The following is a 21,793-nucleotide window of genomic DNA, read 5'->3' on the forward strand; positions in this document are numbered from 1 at the left end:
AGTGTCAGTCCTCCCCAGTTGTATTTCTCCAGTTTGCGGCGGGGCTGGGATCCCTCCTCCGCCGGCGCGACTGCCGGCCCGCGGACCGGCTGCAATTTGGCAACTGAAGGGCCACAATCCACAACTCAGGACAAATGCCATCGCAATTCAAATTTAGAAAAAAATGAAACACCGGTGGGTGAAAATGAATCGTACAAATCACACAAACCCGCCATTTTTAAATAGCCAAGCTATCGCCAGCAGCGACTGCTATTTTTTCATCTATGGGCTATGGAAATGATGCATTTTTGTACCACATGATGATGTTTCTGAATTGCCTAACTTATCCTAAAGATAAGAATGTATGGCTACCACAGCCCGGTATGATCTACAGTGACTGCTTTAATAAGCAGAAAGAGAGGGGTTCATGTGACATTAAACAGATATTTCAATGACTCATCACCTTCAAAATGAAGGCAGGGCCTTTGAAGCAAGGGTAATATAGCCTAATCCCGAGCTCTCACTTTTCCTCTACTTCAGAGCCAATGGACCAGTATTTTGGGTTTGCCAGTACATTGGGCAGATATTGCCATTTTCTGAAAAGTCTAATATTGATCTATGGGGCTGCACCCCATTCCAATTTTACCTTTATTGGATGGTTAAGAGAAGAGAACCAGAGGGAATATGTGCTGAGAGTGAAAGATGACATGAGACAAAAGTTTCCCTCTGAGCTCAAACCCATGAAGTTGAAACTTTTAAGCAAAAAATGATCATAATATAACATTTTAATGAATTTCCTCTCACCCACATCCAAGTTAATAAGCTAGATTGTGGCACTCTCCTCGTCACTAGAATCAGAACAGACAAAAACTTAGTTCTTATATCAGCCCTCTTGCAAGTCTTTCTCAGAGCGATTCAGCCGTTTTGGACGGATTCATCAAGTGATTCAGGAAACTGCAAAGAGCAAGGAGGAGAACAGATCAGGTGGTTGTCTCTAATGAGCCCTGTCAACAATATTCTGCCTATAAACAAATAGGGCTGACAGATGACACAGTGGCAGCACTTGTCTCCATCTCGCTGGCAAACCACCTGTCGACGCCGGTTTCTGTTGTGAAAGCTTACCGCTGGCATCTGTCTCTCTCTCTCCATCAGTCTGTCGTCTCTCTTCTCTTCTTATTCTCTGAAACACAGGCTCACACTTTTAAGGGCATCATGTAAAGTCATTAGTCATTATTTTCGCCGCTGTCTCTCCTCCCACACATACACTTGCCAGCTCTCTGCCGCTGCGTGAGAAATTATGAATTATGCTTGTGTCTCTGTCTCGACAGGGGCTGCGACTAGGAAGCACCAACCATGCTGCTTTGTATATTCCTCTTCTTTTTCTCCAGGACTGTCAATCATGATTTAAAGTAACCCGCTCGCCAAAGACACTGCAGTGCACCATGTTGAGATGAACGGCCTAATTTGTATCAGCTTTTCACAACATGTCAAACGTGTTTTGGGTGACAAAAAAAGCAAGCCGCCCACTTTTCTGTTGTTGACATTTACACCTGGCACAGTGGAGACCGCCCGCCACGGAATGCTCTCCATTTCTTAATTTCACTGCGAACGCCAGCGTGGATCCATCGCCGTGGCCTCTCTGCCAGTCACTTGGGTTTAATTGGTATTCATTCCCAAGTCTGCTCAGCGCTTCGCAAGCTGTGCAGCCGCAGTATGAGGCTGTTTGACTTTAGTAAGAGGATGTCAGATGAATGTGTTATTTATCAGAGAGGGTGTATTCACAAAAGCCAGAAGAGTCAGGGGTGGAGGGGTTTGGGTATTGGTCCCTTGCCTTTAATCCAGCTGTGGCCTGCAGGCTGCAAAAGGCTCTGAGGAGCAGTGAGAAAACACATGTGACAGGTCCTAAACCAAGGACTCAGATTAAAACCAGTTGCTGTATACCCATCTGAAGTTAGATGACAGGGTGACGAAGACTTCCAACTGGGGGGAGCGTGTTGCATAAGAGGATTTTCAAATAAAGGGTTTTCTCCTTCTTCTTCTTCTTCTTCTTCTTCTTCTCCTTCTTCTTTATTGCATTCAATAGAATACAGTCAGAGCATTACGCAAAGTGCTGTGTTCGAATGCCTTTTTGTGTTACATAATATGGTCTATTGTCCTTTGTCACTTGCACAGCGAGCCTACACATGCTGTTTGAAGTGTTTAAGTGTGGTTCAAGTTATTAATGCTAATTCTGCTACAGCTGATTTAGCTCTCCTCTTGTTAGCGGCGTTGAGCACTCAAGACATACAGTAGAGGCCCCCGGGGGACTGTGTTTCTGCCAATTTCCTTAGTGATGCTCTCAGAGCTCAGCCAAAGGAAGTGTGTCAGCCTTTATAAGAATTGATGCATAACTAATCCTGTAATACCCATTGATCACTGACGCAAGCTTGTAGACGTATTGTAGTATTGACTCTGTAAGGACCCTTATTTAGAATGCAGGGCTTTCCTATTTCAGTTTGCTCCATTAACTGCGTGTGCCTAAGAAAAGGCCTAGACCCAGTCTAAAAAAATGCATCTTCAAGACCTGACCCAACTGAACCTGACTGGTACAAGCACATTTGAAATCCCATACCAACCCAACGCCCTAAGTCATATTTTTGCCATGCTAATGGCATGGCTCCTTAGTGATGGCAACTACTGGGAAAATTGAGATTCTTTTCAGAAATATGTGAAATGACCATAACCTCTTAACAATGGATTAAGCAGTGGTGGCACCGGAACCATGGATACAGTGAATTGTGATAACTTTGATCCTCTGACTTTAGCACCAAGTCAAATTTAAATCAGTCCAACACTCAAAATAATGTGCTTGCTTTGGGGAGATTTTCTCAGAAATGAAAAAGAACTCTTCCGAAAGTGAAAATAACATATGTTAGACCAACACAGAATATGGCATTTCTAAATCAATTTAATTGGAAAGAGTTAAACCCCAACCAGACCAAAGTGTTAAGCAAGAAAATGGCCCAAGCTTGAGCCAAAACTCAATGCATTGCCAGAAATCAACCAAACGAACCAAATCCAAACCCGACCCGAAGCTTTACAGAAAAGAACGACCCAAACCCGACCTGAAACCTGATACTTCTTAAGCTGTTGGATTCAGGTCCAGGTAGCAGGCTCTAACTATCTTCTCTTCTCTGTTGTTCCAGGGCTAAAGGTGCGTGAGGTGATGATAAATGTGTCCCGTCAGCAGGTGGAAGATTTCCACGGCCCAGAGGACTACTGGTGTCTCTGTGTGGCCTGGAGCCACCTGGGCACCTCCAAGAGTCGCAAGGCTACCGTCCGCATCGCCTGTGAGTATGGAGACACCTCAGCGATCTGTACGGTGGCAGCTCTGTAGCAAAGCTTTGGGAAATACGTACTAAACGAGCAAGAAAACTGGAAGTGAAAAGGGAGTAGCAATCCAGATACAGGACAGGTTTAGCCATCATCAAACGTCACTACAAACTCCCTGAGCCCAACTGTCCCCCATGAAATCAAGAGCAGGATCGATGCTCTCAGCAGGCTTCTCATGTTTTTTCGAGGGGACGCTGGCGTGTTTTTCGCCGCTCTTCATGCCGACACTTAATTCTCATTTCCTACCACTCTCTGCCGTTAATCTATGCCATCCTGAACACAGTCTGAAGATTGTCCTGCCCTGGTTTTTGTGTTTCTACCATTTCCACTGCTCAGCTGATTACCTTTGGCTGGTGTTCGGCTCCTAGCCTCTGCCGACCTACCACTAGCTTACAAGCTATCCGACGCCGCTCTTAGCTCTTAGCAAAACCAGCTATCCGACGTGCTCTGCCATCCGTAGATTCCCCGCTCCGGAACACTCCGACTGGGCTCTTCTCTGCCACACTGCCAGGAACTTCCACGAACCCTCCCTCAGTCCTGCCAACGCGACTTCGCTGCTTTCCATCGCCGCTGCTGAAGGTCGAGGTCCGGTGTCTACCAGGCTAATGGTGCCGGCTGCTAGCTGGCTCTCTGTTCTCTTCATGGTGCTCCTACAATACTCTCCGCTGGAACTCCTAAACTTTTCCAGCCACACCATCCCTGACTGCCTCGCAGTTATCAAGTCTCTCGGACTACTGCGTCGTGCCCGCTACATACACCGGGCATCCCGACGCACGTTTTTCTACTCCAAAACTCCTATTCCCGCAGTTGTATCCGACAGTCGGTCCGTCGCACTGCGATGTCGTCATCACAACAATCGACGTCATCCGACCAATCCTCACGTTCGCTCTATCTACCTGAGGTCCCTGGTCTGTGCTGACAGTGTGCTGGTTTCTCCCTCCTCGTCCTCCCCAGCATCTACGAACAACACTGCAATGTTTATGCTGCTGAATACTCGCTCCCTCAACAACAAAGCATTACTCATTCACGACATTATCACTGACAGAAGCATTGACATTCTATGCCTAACAGAGACATGGCAAAATCAGCAGGACTTCGTGACACTCAACCAAGCCACACCCCCAGGCTATGTATACATCCAGAAGCCCCGCTTCCTGGGTCGTGGCGGTGGACTGGCTGTTATCCACCGAGCCGGCATCCTGGTCAAAGAGCTCCCAGTACCTACAACCTCCTCATTCGAGTGTGTTGTCTTCAAACTGGCTGGGTCTGCTCCGCTCCTGGTCCCCTCATCTACCGCCCACCTAAAGCCTCCACTACCTTCCTGTCTGAGCTTTCTGAGTTGCTCACCTCTCTCTTCTCCATGTCTCCATCAATTTTCCTGCTTGGCGATTTCAACATTCATGTGGACTCCAGCAACTGCAAGTTTGCTACTGAATTCCTGTCACTCCTGGACTGTTTCAGCATCAAGCAACATGTCAAGGGTCCCACCCACAACAAAGGCCACACACTGGACCTGGTGTGCTCTACCGGCCCACCACCCCCCGACCTACAGCGTCTGGACCTGGCTGTATCTGACCATCACGCCATCCTCTTCACTGTTCCTGTCTCCCTGCCCAGGCAGCATCCTAAACGCACCATCATGTTTAGGAACATCAAGACTGTGAGTGCAACAGCCCTATCCAACCTGATAGCTACCCACATGGCCTCGGCTCCCTCCGACTCCACCGTGGACGGCCTGGTAGCCCACTACAACGCTGCCTTATCCCTCAGTCTCAACTCTCTCGCCCCCATCAAAACCCGGACTGTATCCTTCACCCGCCCTGCCCCCTGGTTCACTTCCGAACTCCGCAGCATGAAGGCCTCTGGTCGCCAGCTGGAGAGGCTTTCTAAAAAAACTGGCCTCACAGTCCACCTCCTGGCCTTTCGTGACCATGTGGAAACCTACAAGGAAGCTCTCTCTCAGGCCAAAACTGTATACTACTCTCGTTTGATCGGTGCCCAGCAAAGCAACCCTCGATCATTGTTCTCCACCATCAACCGCCTACTCCGCCCCATTGACGCCCCCCATCCCTCTGGTGCTCCCGATCTCTGCTCCAAATTCCTCGACTTCTTCCAGGCGAAAGTCGACTCCATCCACCAGCAGCTCCTGACACCAGCCCCTCCCCCTCCACCCACACTTCAGCCACCTGGCAACGCCCCCTCAGCACCGCACCTCTCCCTTTGTGACCTCTCCTCCTTCTCCCCTGTGGATGCTCCCCAACTGGCCAAGTTGGTCAGCTCGGCCAAGACGTCCACCTGCTCCCTGGACCCCATGCCTACAGCCCTGGTCAAGGACTGCTTACCCACCCTCTGCCCCTACATGGTGGACATCATCAACGCTTCTTTGGCATCTGGTATTGTCCCTACCAGCTTCAAAACTGCCTCAGTCACCCCCATCCTCAAAAAGCCTGGCCTGGACATTGATGACCTCCACAACCACCGGCCGATCTCCAACCTCCCCTTCCTCAGTAAGACTCTGGAAAGAGTAGTCGCCGGCCAACTCCATCTCCACATGTCCAACCATGAGCTCTATCAGCCCCTCCAATCCGGCTTCAGACTCCAACACAGCACGGAGACCGCCCTCATTAAGATCATCAACGATCTCCTCATTGCTGCTGACTCTGGCCGCCTCAGCATCCTCATCCTCCTGGACCTCTCTGCAGCATTTGACACTGTCTCCCATACCATCCTCCTCAACCGCCTATCTGACCTTCTAGGGGTCACTGGCACCGCCCTCTCCTGGTTTTCATCCTACCTCCATAACAGGGAACAGTTTGTTTCCATCAACGGCTCTATTTCCCCCCTAGCCCCAGTCAATCATGGCGTGCCTCAAGGCTCTGTGCTTGGCCCCCTCCTCTTCACCATCTACATGCTCCCCCTCGGCAAGATCATCCGCCATCATGGACTGAACTTCCACTGCTATGCTGATGACACTCAAATCTATCTCAGTACTACTCCATCCTCCCAGTTCCCCCCTCAGTCCCTTGTCAACTGCCTGCATGAAATAAAAACCTGGATGTCATCAAATCTCCTCAAACTCAACACCAAGAAGACAGAGCTCATGGTTGTGGCACCCAAGGCGCTGCTCCGGAAGGTTGGTGACTTCATCCTCGAGGTTGACGGCTGCTCCATCTCCCCATCTCCTGAAGTCCGCAACCTGGGTGTCATCCTGGACTCCACCCTTTCCTTCGAGTCCCACATCAAGTCCGTCACCAAAACTGCCTTTTTCCATCTCCGGAACATTGCCAGACTCCGACCGTCACTCTCGGAGTCTGTTGCTGAAACCCTGGTCCATGCATTTGTCACCTCCCGCTTGGACTACTGCAATGGTGTCCTGTTCGGGGTACCCAACAAAACCCTGGACAGGCTCCAGTATGCACAAAACTCTGCCGCCAGGGTTCTCACGCACACAAAGCCCTGGCAGCACATCACCCCCACCCTCATCAACCTCCACTGGCTCCCGGTCAAGTCCCGCATCTCATACAAGATCCTCCTCCTCACCTACAAGTCCCTCCATGCCCATGCCCCCCAGTACCTATCGGACCTCCTCCGCCCACATGCCCCTCCCCGGAACCTGCGGTCTTCAGACTCTGGCCTGCTTGTCACCACCCGCACCAAACTGCGAACCTTTGGGGACAGAGCTTTCAGTGTGGCAGCCCCCACCCTCTGGAACTCTCTCCCTGCGGTGATCCGCAACATCTCCACTCTGGACGCCTTCAAAAGGGCCCTCAAGTCCCATCTGTTCGCCAAGGCTTTCGGCCCCTAGTTTACTTGTTCTGTTTTTCTGACTGTTTGTCTAAACTGTTACTCTTGTAAAGCGGCCTTGGGTCCCCTGAAAGGCGCTATATAAATTAAAGTTATTATTATTATTTATTATTATTATTAACTTTTAAACCAAATGAGATAAAATGTCATATTGTTTTAGCTACAGTATGTCCTGTGCTTTGCCAAAACAAGTCAAATCAACTTCCAAAACAGTGACAGCGATGTACAATACCTCGAATAATTGGCCTGAATACTACTTTTCTTCAGGGTTTTTTTTGTGACCACCAGAACAGAACATAAATACAGAAAATAAATTTAAAAAACAAAAGCATATACAAAATAAAGCCTTCAAGTGCTGGGAAGGCCGTCAGTTCCTGAGATCAAATCTAACTTGTGATTTTCCCCCCGAGGTCCAAGAAGTATTTGGATCATGCAGAATGACAGATCACCCAAACTGATTCAGTGTCTGTCCATGTGTCTCTAGCCGACTGGAGTTAATCGGCAACAGGACCACCAACATTTTATCCTTTGGTTTGGACCAAACTATGTGAACACAGCAAGCTGACGTCATCTTAGCGGGAAATGAATCAGATGTATCAGTGGTGAAATAATCTATTCCCAGGAAGGAATGCTGTCTAATCCAATAACTCTGCCAGATGGTGTCATAGGTTATCTTAAAGCCCTCCTCTGTGTTCAAGCTGCACTCCAATCGTTTCTACTTGAATACCTATGTGGCCCTGGAGAGAAAACTGAGAGAAATCACACACATCAAGAAAGTATTTTCTTGTCCTTTGAAGAAAGTAAGAATTTGACTTCATGGAAGATGATGTGATGTCAAAAATCTTTATCTGCTAGGATGTGCATGTCATTGTGTTTCTTACCTGCCTGCCAGCTGAACTGAGGCACTGTTATAGAGTTTCCCTTCTGTCTTTGGATCCCTTACATGCAGGGAATCTCTCATGATCCTCGGGTACAGGAAACCCAATCGTGTTGAAATGACCTATCAAAGGCAGTTTTGAAAATGATAAGAATAGGATCCTTCATTTTTGTGTGCACATGAACGCCCAGGATGATCGGAGAAATCCTCGTGCAATTCTTCCATCCGGTGTATCCTCCAAACCACCTTGTCAACAGATTACGTAACAGAGGGCCATGAGATCCTCTCTATCCTGCACTGGTTGGAGGGTTTTGAAGGTCGTGGTGTGCAGAGCCGAGGGCAGGCTGGCTTGTTAGCTGCCGGAGAGGATTGAGGCCTGGCTGACCGTAACAGTTGACACCTGACAGCTGCCTCTTATCTCCCCACACAGACCTGAGGAAAAACTTCGAGCAGGACCCCCAGGGGAAGGAGGTGCCAATCAACGGGATGATCGTACTGCACTGTCGCCCTCCAGAGGGAGTGCCTGTGGCGGAGGTAAGGCTGCTGCTACTCGCTCCTCCTCCCCCGAAGGAGCAGAAGCTTATACTCCCGCTGAGCAGAAAAAAACATCTGCATCAGAGTGGCCATCCTTATTCTGGCAGAGTCACTCTCTGCCAATTCTACCTTCAGCTCTGCTTCCTCTGACCTTAAAGAGATTGATATATTGGTGTTAGATACCAGCGGTAAGTTTAGAAGTGAACGTCTTCGTTCCAAAGTCAGGATTCAGGGCACACATTTTAATCAAATCTTCTGAAAACTGTAATTTAATAAAATATAGAATACTCAGAGATCCACTTCTGAAATTCAGTTCATAGCATCGTTAACCTCGTGAGTGTTTTCTTGCTTTGAGAAACATCTGGTTTAAAGTGGGGCAGGCCACAAAGTGAATGGTCCAATTTTTTTTTTCTTGTGGGATGATGCAAGGGAGTGGGTGTTTGGGGGGATGTTACACGTTCTTCTACTGGTTTCTGTAGTTTCATCCATCAGCAGCTCCCACTGTGTTGGTGAAGACATCAAAGTCATGAAAGGGAATCTCATCACTGTGTCTGTTGGTTGCAACATGGACATCCAGATCTGTGGCTGGGCATTGCATCATTGCATCTAAGAAATCAAACATACCAGGTGTTCTGTACTAGTCTGGAATCTTTGGGCCTCATTAAATAAGAATATCCTCAGCAGCTTGTCCTATCGTGACTTCAGTTCAAAATGAGATAAGATAGAGAGATAGGATACAAGTCCTATCTCTTTATTACAGAAGAAAGGTTCCCTATGTGAAAGTCCTGTGTTTTCAGACCCTCCATAGACTAAGAAGGTTTTCATAATGAGGCCCCTGATGCAGATCCAGACTGTCTGGAATGATTGTTCCTGATTATTCATCTCCCTGTTTATATGACTCCAATGTCATCCAGGATTGCGATCATCTGTGTCAGTGCAGGTTTGTCTTTAAGGCTTCCTCATCCAACAAATATGTCATTTTGGTACAAGCTCGGCAGTGGTGGAGGAAGTATTCAGATACTTTACTCAAACGTGCTACATTCGAAATTCAGAGCATATCTACGATTGAGGGATTGCCTCCACGCGGCTCTCAACATGGCGGCCGCTGAGCCGGACGCTAGGAGCTTACGGTGCTAATAGCGTGAACAGTGCTAGTGCATAAAGCTCAGCGGTGTTCAGCAACGTGATTTCAACGGTGATTAATGCAAATTAGAAATGTTACTTTATGCAATTGTAACAAGCGTTGACTTGATTGACGCTTTGTTAAATAACACCGCTGTGACAGCATAATTGTGCACAGGATGACCCGCAAACAGCGAAAGACCTGCTGCTGCATTCTGAGCGGCACCGAGCGGTCATTGATCGTTGATCTTAAATATGCTCATTACAAGTATTCATTCAGCAAAGTTTATAACAACTTGTGATGGCAGGATAATACATATATAGCATTTCAATGTCTCAGTGCAAAATGTCACCAAGTGCACATTCCTCTCCAAAATGCAGAATGTCTCCTTCTATATTTGGTCCGGTGATAATCGGCATGAACAATGGATGTGTCATTGATGTGTGCCGGGAACAGATTCAAGTGGAGGTCAACCTCCGGCCCATGCGCTCTATAAATGATTCAGCAGGGAAATGGAGGAGTGATGTCATTCCAGCGCCGCAGAATCCAAAGTGGGGGTGATAATAGTTGAATCTGAGCAGTACAGACCGAATCACAGCCTCTCATCTAGTCAACACAAATGAGCCCAGCCACAAGAGACGGGAGTGAATAATGCAGAGAGCGGAGGGCAGATCCTCAGCCCAGTCGATATCAGGGCACCTTGTCCATGAAATATTGAGATGGCATTCGTGAGTGTGGTCGTGTGAGGTTTCAGAGTGCAGCTGCAGGACGGATGCCGGCGCAGCACAATGCAGAGCGGGCCCAACAGAACGCCCGGCCTGCGGTCGGAGTGCAGCGTAAACACTGTGATCTGTTTGGAAATCACCCTCGTCAGCGAGGATGTCAGAGTGAGCTAATGAGTCTCCAATCACTCACAGTGGAATGGTGGTGTATCACGAGGTTGCAACAGTTTATTGAAGCACGAGTCTGACGGGTCTCCTTTTATTTATTTGAACGAGAAGAAGTGCCACAGTAGAGATATTTTTTCATTGAAACAGGTTTTTCTTCATTCCCATTATACTGTAAGTTTAGAGCAACATTTGACATATTCTTCTGGTGCTGATTTCACCCTCACTTGCGTTGGAGTTGGATGAATACATTTCTATTACTCCCTAAAGTTTAAACAAATTTTAGTTTTTTCTCAAATTTTTTTTTATGATTTATTTTTTCGATTTCTCAAATCATTTTCTCTATAAAATATCAGAAAGCTATGATTTCCCACGGCCCAGAGTAATGGTCAATTACAAAAAGTTCAAAGCCCAAAGATATGCAGCCAACTAATATGTATGACAAATAAAAGCAGCAAATCTTCCGTTTCAGAAGCTGGAACCAGCTTATTTTACAGCCTGGATCCTACTTTTCCATGTTTCTGTGTCTCAGTGACTAATGGGAACAACCATTTAAAAAATCGGTCCAGTATTGAATGAGAACACTGCAGCCAGCAGCCACTAAATGTGCTGCAATGTAATGGCTCGGTGCAACTCTGCACCGTCAATGTGCATCCACTAAAAGTGCTTACCACTGAATCTGTTATTACACTTGTCTGACAGCATTATGGAAAGAACCCTACAAAGAATTATTTTTCTCTGTAGGGTCCTTGACATAATGTCAGACAGTGTATAATGACAGTCTGAACCTGTCAGTGGTAACAACAAGCACTTTAAATTTATGTACATTGACAGTTCAGAATTGCCCCAAAGTATTACTCTGCAGCCCGTTTAGCCATCTGAAGCACACTTGTTCTAAACTGGACCAATTTAAAGAAAAGTGTTGTCCCCATTAGTCACGTAAGCACAAAAACATGGGAAAACAGGGTCCAGGTTTCCCTTTAAATATACCCCCCGGATATGTTTTTATAATTAGTTGTAAAATAAATGTTTAATAGTCAGCTTTGAAAAGAAATTTGTGTCTGATATGGTATTTCCAGAAAAAAAGTTCAATTACTTTGTTAAAAAAAACTTCATGTACTCCTTGTTCCTCATGGGAAAATCCATAATCTATGAATATGTTAATATTTTTCAACTGCTTGACAGAAGATGTGTCCTTCTTCACAAGTCCATTCTCAGTCTATGTGCACTGAACGTGTCATGTCTCCATCAAACACTGTAAGTTACATACTGGACCATGATTAGCTTCTAGAATCAAGTCTTAAAATAAAAAGGCAGGGACCATGTGAACATTGAAAGAGGTGTTGCTGGCTGTGGTCATTGCTCCTCTTCCTACAGGCCATTCAAATGTCCTTCTCAATGTGAAGACTTCTCTTCCATGTCTTTTGGTATAAGATTCCTTCTTCGCGGTTCCACAGACAGTGTTTCACTGTTGCGCTGCAGTGGAAGAACGGTAACAACAACAGCAAATATTTGACTGAAAACTGTAACTTTTAATGATCGACTGTGCTTTTCTAACTGGGACGGCTGAAGCCTCATATAAGCCTCAAAAGAAAAACAGATGACTGGTTTCTGTCAACTGCAGATCAAAAGTATTCCGGGTGCTCATGGAAAACGGGGGAAAAAACAGGATGAACATGAAGGCCATCTAGGCAAGAACAAGTAACAATGAAAAAGAATATATTATTATATAGCCTGGATTGCCTTCCAGTTCCAGCCTCAGTTAAGCTATTGATTTTTTAGAACTTAAGATATTTAGTATTTCAGGACAGAGAGAGGACTGTGGATTTCATCCTCCATCGCTGAAATTGAAATTTGATGATGGGGGGTCTTTTAATGGCCGATACAGACAGGAGGAATGATTACAGCAAGAAAAACCTGTTTCAAAATGGCCACCTGACTTTTGTTTTGACGCCCTCGCTCTCAACACGTTTAACGTGACTTCAAACATAACTACTAAATTTCGGTTCAAATGAGAATGTTTGTTATGCCGATGAAATAACAAGTGAAGCAGTCTTCTGTGTAAAAAGCCTTGTGTTTGTTTGACCCATCCATCCACCCACTCCAACGCCAACCTTCTCGCTCTTTATACTACGTCAACTGACTTCCGGAGCACTTGCTCTGAGCGTCAATTGCCAAAGCATAAGATGATACTGGGTGTGTCAGACCAGTCTGGAATACAAATGTTGTAGCTGTGGCACCAGGGCGTAATTTCCAGTGAATAAATCACTCTTCACAATCCTATTTCTGTCCCCCTCTCATCTTACAGTTTCATATACTTTATAAATTGTGTCTGTATATTGTCCAGAATACATCTGAGAGTTGGTAAGTTGGTAAGAATGTTGATACATTCCTTTAGGTCAGCTTCCACTTCTACGGTCACAGCAATATCTATTGTTGTGAGTAGCACAAAGCTATTTGGGGCTGGATTTTGCCTCACAGGTTACATAGAGACATCTGATTGGTAAATACTCATACATGCATACATACATACATACATACATATGTAAAGCATTATTTTGTTAGATCTAAAGAACCAATTTTATTATGTTTTAATTTAACAAATCAAGTTTTTCCTCATTCTTTGTCTAAATATTAAGACTTCATTGTGTTTGCCCATTCTGAACGCAAACCTACACCCTTGCTGGGGGACGTCACAATTCAAACTTTTTCTATTCTTGCCATTATAACATCAGCAACTTGCAAAGTATAGTCACAACATTTAATCTTCCAGAATTAAGGAATCAAGGCAAAGCGATAATCAGACATTTTTTACGGCAGTGTTATATTCTGGAACATATTGCCCTAAGAAGCAAAATGGGACAATCTGCGCAAATAAAGATATTCCGTATATAGGTGGAGAAAAAGTCAGGTGTTACAGGGATGGGTCAAAATGCAGGAGTCAAATTTCGTGTATGTGTAAAACAAAATGTATATGACAATAAAAATGGTTTCTTCTTTCTTCTAACTCTTTTGTCTTCTTTAAAGATGCTAGATACGAATCAGAGCAGATTGATTACCTCAACACGGCTCTCAACATGGCGGCGGCTGAGTCAGGGCGGCTTGCAGCTATCAGTGCTAACAGCACAAACAGTGCAAAGAACGGCGACAGTGCTGACAGAGCGAACTCTGTTTGACTGAGGGTGAACTGGAGGGTGGGGGCTACGCTTCTGAGATGGCGCCATGGTTGGCCAGCCATAAACTAGCAACACACACTGTGGCTCACATGCACGAACAAGCATATGCTGCCGCACTGTGTAACCAAAGCACAGAGAAGCTCGGATTACAACACGCACAAAGCTCAGGTAGACATTACTCCACTATATCTTTACATAGCAAAGAGCATAACAAATAAGTTTGCTGGACGAGATAAATCCCAGTAATTAATCCAGAAACCCGCTCCACAACAAACCCATTCCACTCTTTGTGAGAAACCCCTTGCCAACTCTATCAATATTCATCAACAAATAATACACAGGTTGTAGAACAACCACAAGACCTTTCTATGACAGTAGAGGTCACTGAAAAATCCTACATCCCAAAAAAAACAGACTCAAGAGATGTCTCAGCATGACCGACAGGCTGCTGGAGGGCGCTGATCCCCACACATCTTCAGCCGTCTCCCTGCAGTAAGTCACAGCTCCGAATCACTTCTGCAACAATAGAATCAGTATTGTGACAGGCTGAAGTGACAAAAGATGTAATAACAGAGCTGCACACAAAAATGTTCAAACATGGAGAAGAAAAGAAGGAACTGTAGGCGTGTGGAAACAAACAAGGAGTCGAATATTCCCTTTGGCTGCACCTTGTGGCCGTTTATTTCCATCCATACAAAACATAACACATTCACTTCCTGTCACCCTTTAACCCCCTCTGTCACCAGGGTTACGCCCCTTTCCGTAAAGGGGCCCCGTGAATTCGGTCGTCCCCGACATGCCTCCCCCCAGAATACACCAACTCCCGAGATTAGTCCCAACCATTAATGTTTGGGGGCCCGGATCAACCGACCAGCCCGACTCAGTGTCTCTGGGGCCGGAGGCAGAACCACCGTTGAAGGCCCCCTCCGGGTCCTGTCGTGCTGAGGTGGGAGGGCACGAGGCCGCCCCCGCCGTGGTGGTTCAGCCAACCGTACAGGTTGGTCCAGGTCCAGATGTGCTGGTGTAAGGCGGTCAACCGACACGTACTCCAGCTTGCCGCCCATGTCGACCTTGCAGGTTTTGTCTCCGGTCTCCAGCACCCGAAACGGCCCGACGTAGGGGGGTTGAAAGGGCCCACGGTGGCCGTCCTGGCGAACAAACACATACGCCGCTGACCTGAGGCTGGACGGGACATATGACTGCGGAAGGCCGTGCTGCGACGTGGGCACTGGTTTAAACAGCCTGGCTTTTTCCAGGAGCATTTCCTGCTGCTGGGTTGCAGACCAAGGGTCTGTGACTTTGGGGATGAACTCCCCCGGGACCCGCAGTGGCTGTCCATAAACCAGCTCAGCCGATGAAGCTTGCAGATCATCTTTGGGGGCTGTCCTGAGCCCCAACATGACCCACAGGAGCCTGTCCACCCAACTGCTGTCTTTGAGGCTGGCCCGGAGAGCAGCTTTCATCGACCAGTGGAACCGCTCGCATAACCCATTAGCCTGCGGGTGGTAGGCGGTAGTGCGATGGAGCTTCACCCCTAGGCTTCCTGCAACTGCATTCCACAGCTCTGATGTAAACTGTGGGCCTCGGTCCAAGGAAACGTCAGCTGGGGCTCCGAAACCTGGCGACCCAAGCCTGAATAAATGCCCGAGCCACCTCATCCGCCGTTGTTGATGACAACGGGACAGCTTCTGGCCAACGAGTGGTTCGGTCTACCATCGTGAGGAGATGTGTGAACCCACGGGATGGGGGCAAAGGTCCTACCAAGTCCACATTCACATGATCGAACCTCCTTTCTGGAACCGAGAACTGTGCTAACGGAGCCTTTATGTGACGGTGCACCTTGGAGCGCTGGCACACCACACAAGTCCCGGCCCACTTCCGTATATCCTTTTTCAGCCCGTGCCAGATAAATTTAGCTGAGATAAACTTCTGAGACGCCCTCTTGCCAGGGTGGGACAGTCCATGAATAGCATTGAAAACCTGCTGTCTCCATTCGTCGGGAACGACCAGCCGCGGCTGGCCTGTGGAGACGTCGCACAGGAGCGTAACGCCAGTTTCGCCAAACGGGACCTCCTCCAACCGCAGTCCCGTGACTGCGTCCTCAACTCCTGGACGCCCGGGTCTGTAACTTGATCCTCTGCCATCTTGTTATAGTCCAATCCTAACTGGACAGCCCCGGTGACAGCCCTGGAGAGACAGACAGTCTGCGACCAGGTTTTCCTTGCCCGCTACATGCTGCAGATCCGTGGTAAACTCTGATATGAAGGAGAGCTGGCGCTACTGGCGTGCAGACCATGGTTCGGCGCTCTTACTCATGGCAAACGTCAGTGGTTTGTGATCCACAAACGCAGTGAACGGCCGAGCCTCCAGCAGGAAACGGAAATGGCCAGAAAGAGGCCGAGGAGCTCCCAATCGAACGTGCTGTATTTCCGCTCATTAGGCCGCAACTGTCGACTGAAGAAAGCCAGCGGTTGCCACGCCCCTTTCACCCACTGCTCGTGCACCGCGCCCACCGCGTAGTCCGAAGCGTCCGTGGTGATGGCAATTGGAGCCTTAGGTGACGGGTGTGCCAGCATTGTTGCGTTTGCCAGAGCTGTTTTTGCATCAACAAACGCAAGTTCCCTCTCTTCAGTCCAGTCCACCAGCTGTTTGATGGCCTTGCCTTTCAGGGCTTCGTACAGGGGCCGCATCACTTGCGCTGCTCGGGGAATAAAGCGATGGTAAAAGTTCACCATGCCTAAAAACTCCTGCAGGGCCCTCACCGTGAGTGGGCGTGTAAAGTTAGTCACTGCCTCCACCTTTGCCGGGAGGGGCAGCGCCCCGTCCTTTGTGATGCGGTGACCCAGAAAGTCAATGGTGGTCAACCCAAACTGGCACTTAGCCGGGTTGATGATCAAGCCGTGCTGGCTGAGTCGCTCAAATCGATTCCGGAGGTGAGACCTGTGCTCCGCTCTTGACGAACTGGCCACCAGGATATCATCCAGGTCGACGAACAGGAAAGGCAGGTCCCTCAGCACCGTGTCCATTAGACGCTGGACCGTCTGCGCTGCGTTTTTTAGGCCAAACGGCATCCTCAAGAACTCAAACAGGCCGAACGGAGTGATCAGCGCAGTCTTGGGAATGTCCAGCGGGTGAACGGGCACTTGATGGTAACCTCGTACCAGGTCCACTTTCGAAAACACCACGCTCTCCGACAAGTGGGTAGAAAAGTCTTGGATATGTGGAACCGGATAGCGGTCCGGGATTGTTGCCTCGTTGAGCCGGCGATAATCTCCACACGGGCGCCACCCGCCCCCAGGCTTCGGGGCCATGTGCAGGGGTGAAGCCCATGGACTGTCGGAGCGGCGAATGATGCCCAGGCGCTCCATGTTTTCAAACTCTATCTTGGCGATGGTGAGCTTTGCCGGATCTAGGCGCCGGGCCTGGGCATGTACCGGTGGGCCGGTGGTAGCGATCTGATGCTCCACCCCATGCTTGACCGTGGAGGAGGAGAAGGTGGGCTGCGAGAGGTCTGGGAACTCGGCCAGCAGACGCAGAAACTCAGACGCTGCAAGCATGTTAGTCAACCTGGTAGAGCCCGCTCCACTTAGTGTACATGGGTAAGAGCAAAAAGTCACAGCATTTATCAGGCAGCGGCCCTTGACGTCCACCAATAGCCCATAAGCACATAGGAAATCCACGCCAAGCAGGGGAATGGCAATTTTGGCAGTAACAAAGTCCCAGCTGAAACGCTGCCCCATAAAACATAGCTCCAGGCACCGTGTCCCAAAAGTGCATATGGGGGTACCGTTCGCGGCTGCCAGCGGGGGGCCCTGCCCGTTTGCCCGCGATGCAGGCACAACGCTCCTCTGCGCCCCCGTGTCGCAGAGAAAGCGCCGCCCGGAAACGTCGTCCCGGATGAACAGCAGCCTGCCTTCCAAACCGACGCCCATGGCAGTCACTGAGCGCCGGCCCTGGCATTTCCCGTCCTGCCGAAACTGCATGGTGAACGGCACCTTGTAGCCTGTGGCCCAAACCTTGCATGGTAATAGCACAGGCCGGTAGCTCCCCGCCGTTGGCTCGCTGCTGCTGCTGCTGCTGCTGCGGCAACGACGATCGTTGTCTCCCCCGGCCACGCCGTGGCTTGGGCCGGCCTCAATGCGGCCGTGTAGCTTTGTTGGCCCGCCAGAAAAAACTTATCGGCCTCCTCGGCCAACTCCCGACAATCGGTAATCCTGGTGTTGGCCAAAGCGGCCCGCACCTGCAGCAGGAGCTGCTGCAGAAAAAGTTCCGTAAACAGAAACTCCGGCTCGTGTTTACCTAGCAGCGCTAACATTTTGTCCATTAGCTCCGACGGCTTGCTGTCGCCGAGGCCACTCTGCCTGCTGTCGAACTGCAGAGAGCCGCCACGACATAATAATATCTTGTCGCATCCGCTGTAATGTCTCTGAGGGCGAACTGTGCCTCAGTTTGAGCGAACCACACCGCCGCTTGAGTCTCCCAAAACTCCGGCAGTTTCAGCGAAACTGCGTGCGTCGTCATTCTTTCTTCTGGAAACGTCCAGGAGTGTCAGGGTCACCAATGTAGGTGTGTGGAAACAAACAAGGAGTCGAGTATTCCCTTTGGCTGCACCTTGTGGCCGTTTATTTCCATCCATACAAAACATAAAACACATTCACTTCCTGTCACCCTTTAACCCCCTCTGTCACCAGGGTTACGCCCCTTTCCTTAAAGGGGCCCCGTGAATTCGGTCATCCCCTACAGAACGACGTTTCGAGCTTAACCGCAGTCATTCAATTACTGGTGTGGATGTCAACACAGTGAGCAACTATAATTCTATATTACTAAACTATAATTTGTTGATAACCCAGGTAACTGTGAGACAGGACGTGCAGGGCTGCCTCTAAGAGAAGTCAGGTGATGTAGTATAAAAGGTAGGGAGGAGGTCGGGATGGATGCATCAAACAAAAACAGGACATTCACCCAGGAGACCGTTGTTTGTGTCCTGTGTGGAAACCCAAGTTTAACCCGAACCACACTCTTTCCCTGAACCTAACAAAGTGGTTTTGTTGCCTAATCAGGTTCTGCAATACAGGGGTTTGCACAGATCGCTCAAGTTGCTTTACATTCGTAGGAGAATGCACAGAAAAAACAACTTTTGGTATGACTTATTGGAAACAAAGTATTTTTCCAGAGAAGAAAAAATTATTTTAGCCCAAGCAGTGAAGTCCATGAAAACAAACTTAAAACCGCACTAATGATTATTTTTCTTGTCAACAATGGAGCAAATAAGTTTGCACAGTGTGTGTAATGTGAAAGGTGACTCTGTAGCTCCCCTCAGCTCCTCTGAGCCTTTTAGCCTCTTCTAGCTCATCGTTTGGGTTTTATGGATAGCAACCTCTACTCTTGTTTCCACACTGAGCAAACACTGTGTACGCCCACTGTGAACTACCAGCCCAGCACCACATTAGGCAACCAGCTGGAGAAGATAGTTGCATTTGTCCAGCTTGCGTGACTAACTTGCGTTACAGGTCTATTTCCAAAATCTGCCGTTCTCACTCCCAACTCTTCAGATGCTGACGCTTCGGTCCGTCACCGTTTTATTGACGTGTCAGGGACGCATTGTCAGTTTCCACTCATTGCATGAATAGTGTCTTTTCAAAACAAACTTCCGTGTTCACAGGAAACATAGAGTTTCTGCTTGTTACATGCATAGGGTGTATTTTCAAAATAAATTTCCAACGTAGGTTTACTCAGCTATAAATTCAATATGTTTATTACTGCAACCGCAGAGTTGGACAACATTACTGTATATCGAGGTGTTTCTATTGTTTGTGATATGAGAAACAGCTCCCAATATAATGCAGTCTAACACCACCAGAAACTATGACCTCAGTGCGAAAACATAATTAACACCCTTACGACAGTGTCTTCAAACAGAACATTATAGGCATCATAACAGTAAACTTTATGGCAGAGTTGCATTGCAGTGCATTAGATGGTACAGGTAAGATGGATAGATTAATGGACTGCATAGTTCATTGACGAAATAGCCCTAAATCTTTTTCAAAACAGTTTTCACTTTTCAAGAAAAACTTTGAAGACTTACTTTTCCTATCTTAGTTTTGTAAAAATGTGAATCAATAGTTATTGGTATTTGTCAACATTCCTTCTTCAGGCAAACCGAATCAGGCTTTAACTTCAATGCCATTCAACAGTTTATCAACAACAAATTATTCTCACAGGAGCTTCCTGTTTATTCAAATTCAGGACACGGGTGTGTGAGTCATGGCTGGGAACGAAAGTGCAATCTGCAAATCCTCAATAGCATTGCTACGAGAATACCTTCATACATGGTATCCAAAGTGAGACTGTTGTGCACGGTTAATATAACTTAGAACCGGCTTATTTGTCATTTCGTTTCAGTGCTCCTGATCCAAAACCAATCCCCCACTTTTTACTTCACAGATATCAAGGGCTGTGAATGCGGAGCAGATCTTTTAACCCGGCGAGAAAGCAGTCCATGACAACACTGTATAATGAGTTTCTTTTGAGAGGTTACTCTGAGAGAAAGTGTGAAATGAACAGCCAAACTGGAAGCCAATTTCAACTTCCCTGAATGAAAGCCTTTAATCCGAGATGAATCCCCTTGATCTACAGTAGCTCAGGTCGACAGCCCGGGCTACGACACAAAGGGGAATCGACAAAGTGCTTCTGCACTGTGATACAAGCTGTTCTCTGTTGAGCTTCGCAAAGACACCGCGATGCTTTTCCAAAACAAGCTAGCATTTAACTGCGTCCCACCTCCCGCCTCCTCCGCACTCGTCTCTACTCTCCGATCCCGCCGCCTACTCCTTTCTCGCAGGTCAGAGAGAGTCTCCTGGAGAGCAGATGATGAGCTCCATTATTAAGCCACGCAATTACACCCCTCCACCCCCACCTCGGGCCTGAAGCCGAGAGCCCCCCCCCTATTTATTTTGTTCAGATAAGACAGATTGGGGTGGAATGGTAATGCCTCGGAGGGGAGGGGAGGTGGCATTTGAGAAGCGACGGGGGAGGCGGATGGTCGACGCAGGCCCACTTTGTGTTCCCTCTGTATCTTTTCTGATTAACCTCCGGAGCGGTGGGGGGGCTCAGCTGAGCCGCACACACGTTCAACTCTGCCGGCTGCTCCCAGGCCTGTAGTCTCTATGAACACACGCCGTGCCATGCCGAGTTCAAAGTGTCTGCGGGTATGTGTGTGGGGCCAATGAGCGTGCCTTTCTTTACGTGTGCTGTTGATTGGTTGCGGGGTGGGGGGGCTGGAACATCGGTTGGATTAGAGCTGGTATAGCTTCAGATATGCTGCTCAGCAGCTCCCGCCGGCGTCCACCCTGGTCCCCTGGGGTAAACCTGACAGAAACATTTAATCCGTGTAATTGGGCTGACGAGATACCCGGCAATTAAAAAGTTCTGCCGGCTTCACCACAGGAAGCTGAGAATCGCCCCCAAGGAGAGGAGATCATGCTAAATTGTGACACCTGAGCATGACTCAGCTGAGGGATATGTCTCCTTACAGCGCTGGATCGCATTGTTCGTACTGCGTCACCTTGACATTAAAAGGCCGTTGGACCCAAGGATGGTGCTGTGAGGCGCAGGGGGGGGGGATGCGTCAGCTGGCAAGGTCTTGATCAGCGCTCTCCTCTCATAAGTCTTTATGATGGCTGCTGTGTCACCCGTTACATTGCTCCTCTGTCCTCTAATTGCCCTCTCAGCCGCCGCATTTCTCAGCATCTAATCATCAGCAAATGTCATCTGACTGAGCTGTGTGTGTGTGTGTGTTTAAGGAGAGGCGAGGACCCGGCCGCTGGGCAGGAGGAGGTGACCTTCAGGGGTGGTCAGGGTAATGAAATCACAGGGAGGAAGCCCTGATGTGGGGCCCCGCCTGGAAACCCTTTCCGTCAAGGCTGACACTGATGACCGCATCCTAATTGAAACAAATGTGCCAATTAGGCAATTCATTTCTCACATCCTCTGCCACACACTTGCCAGGCTAATTTGTATTTGTCCCTTCATATTTTAT

General features: G+C 48.2%; 1 protein-coding gene across 1 annotated transcript in view; it reads left to right on the plus strand.

The window, feature by feature from the left end:
- unc5db (unc-5 netrin receptor Db) overlaps positions 1–21,793 on the plus strand; it is a 225,222-nt gene that overhangs the window by 124,001 nt on the left and 79,428 nt on the right. Inside the window, exons 3-4 of the mRNA XM_079269905.1 lie at positions 3,165–3,308; positions 8,463–8,566. Of these exons, the coding sequence (XP_079126031.1) occupies positions 3,165–3,308; positions 8,463–8,566 (248 nt within the window). The remainder of the gene's footprint in view (positions 1–3,164; positions 3,309–8,462; positions 8,567–21,793) is intronic.

The sequence above is a fragment of the Melanostigma gelatinosum genome (genome assembly GCF_949748355.1).
Source record: "Melanostigma gelatinosum genome assembly, chromosome: 6".
Classification (NCBI taxonomy): Eukaryota; Metazoa; Chordata; class Actinopteri; order Perciformes; family Zoarcidae; genus Melanostigma; species Melanostigma gelatinosum.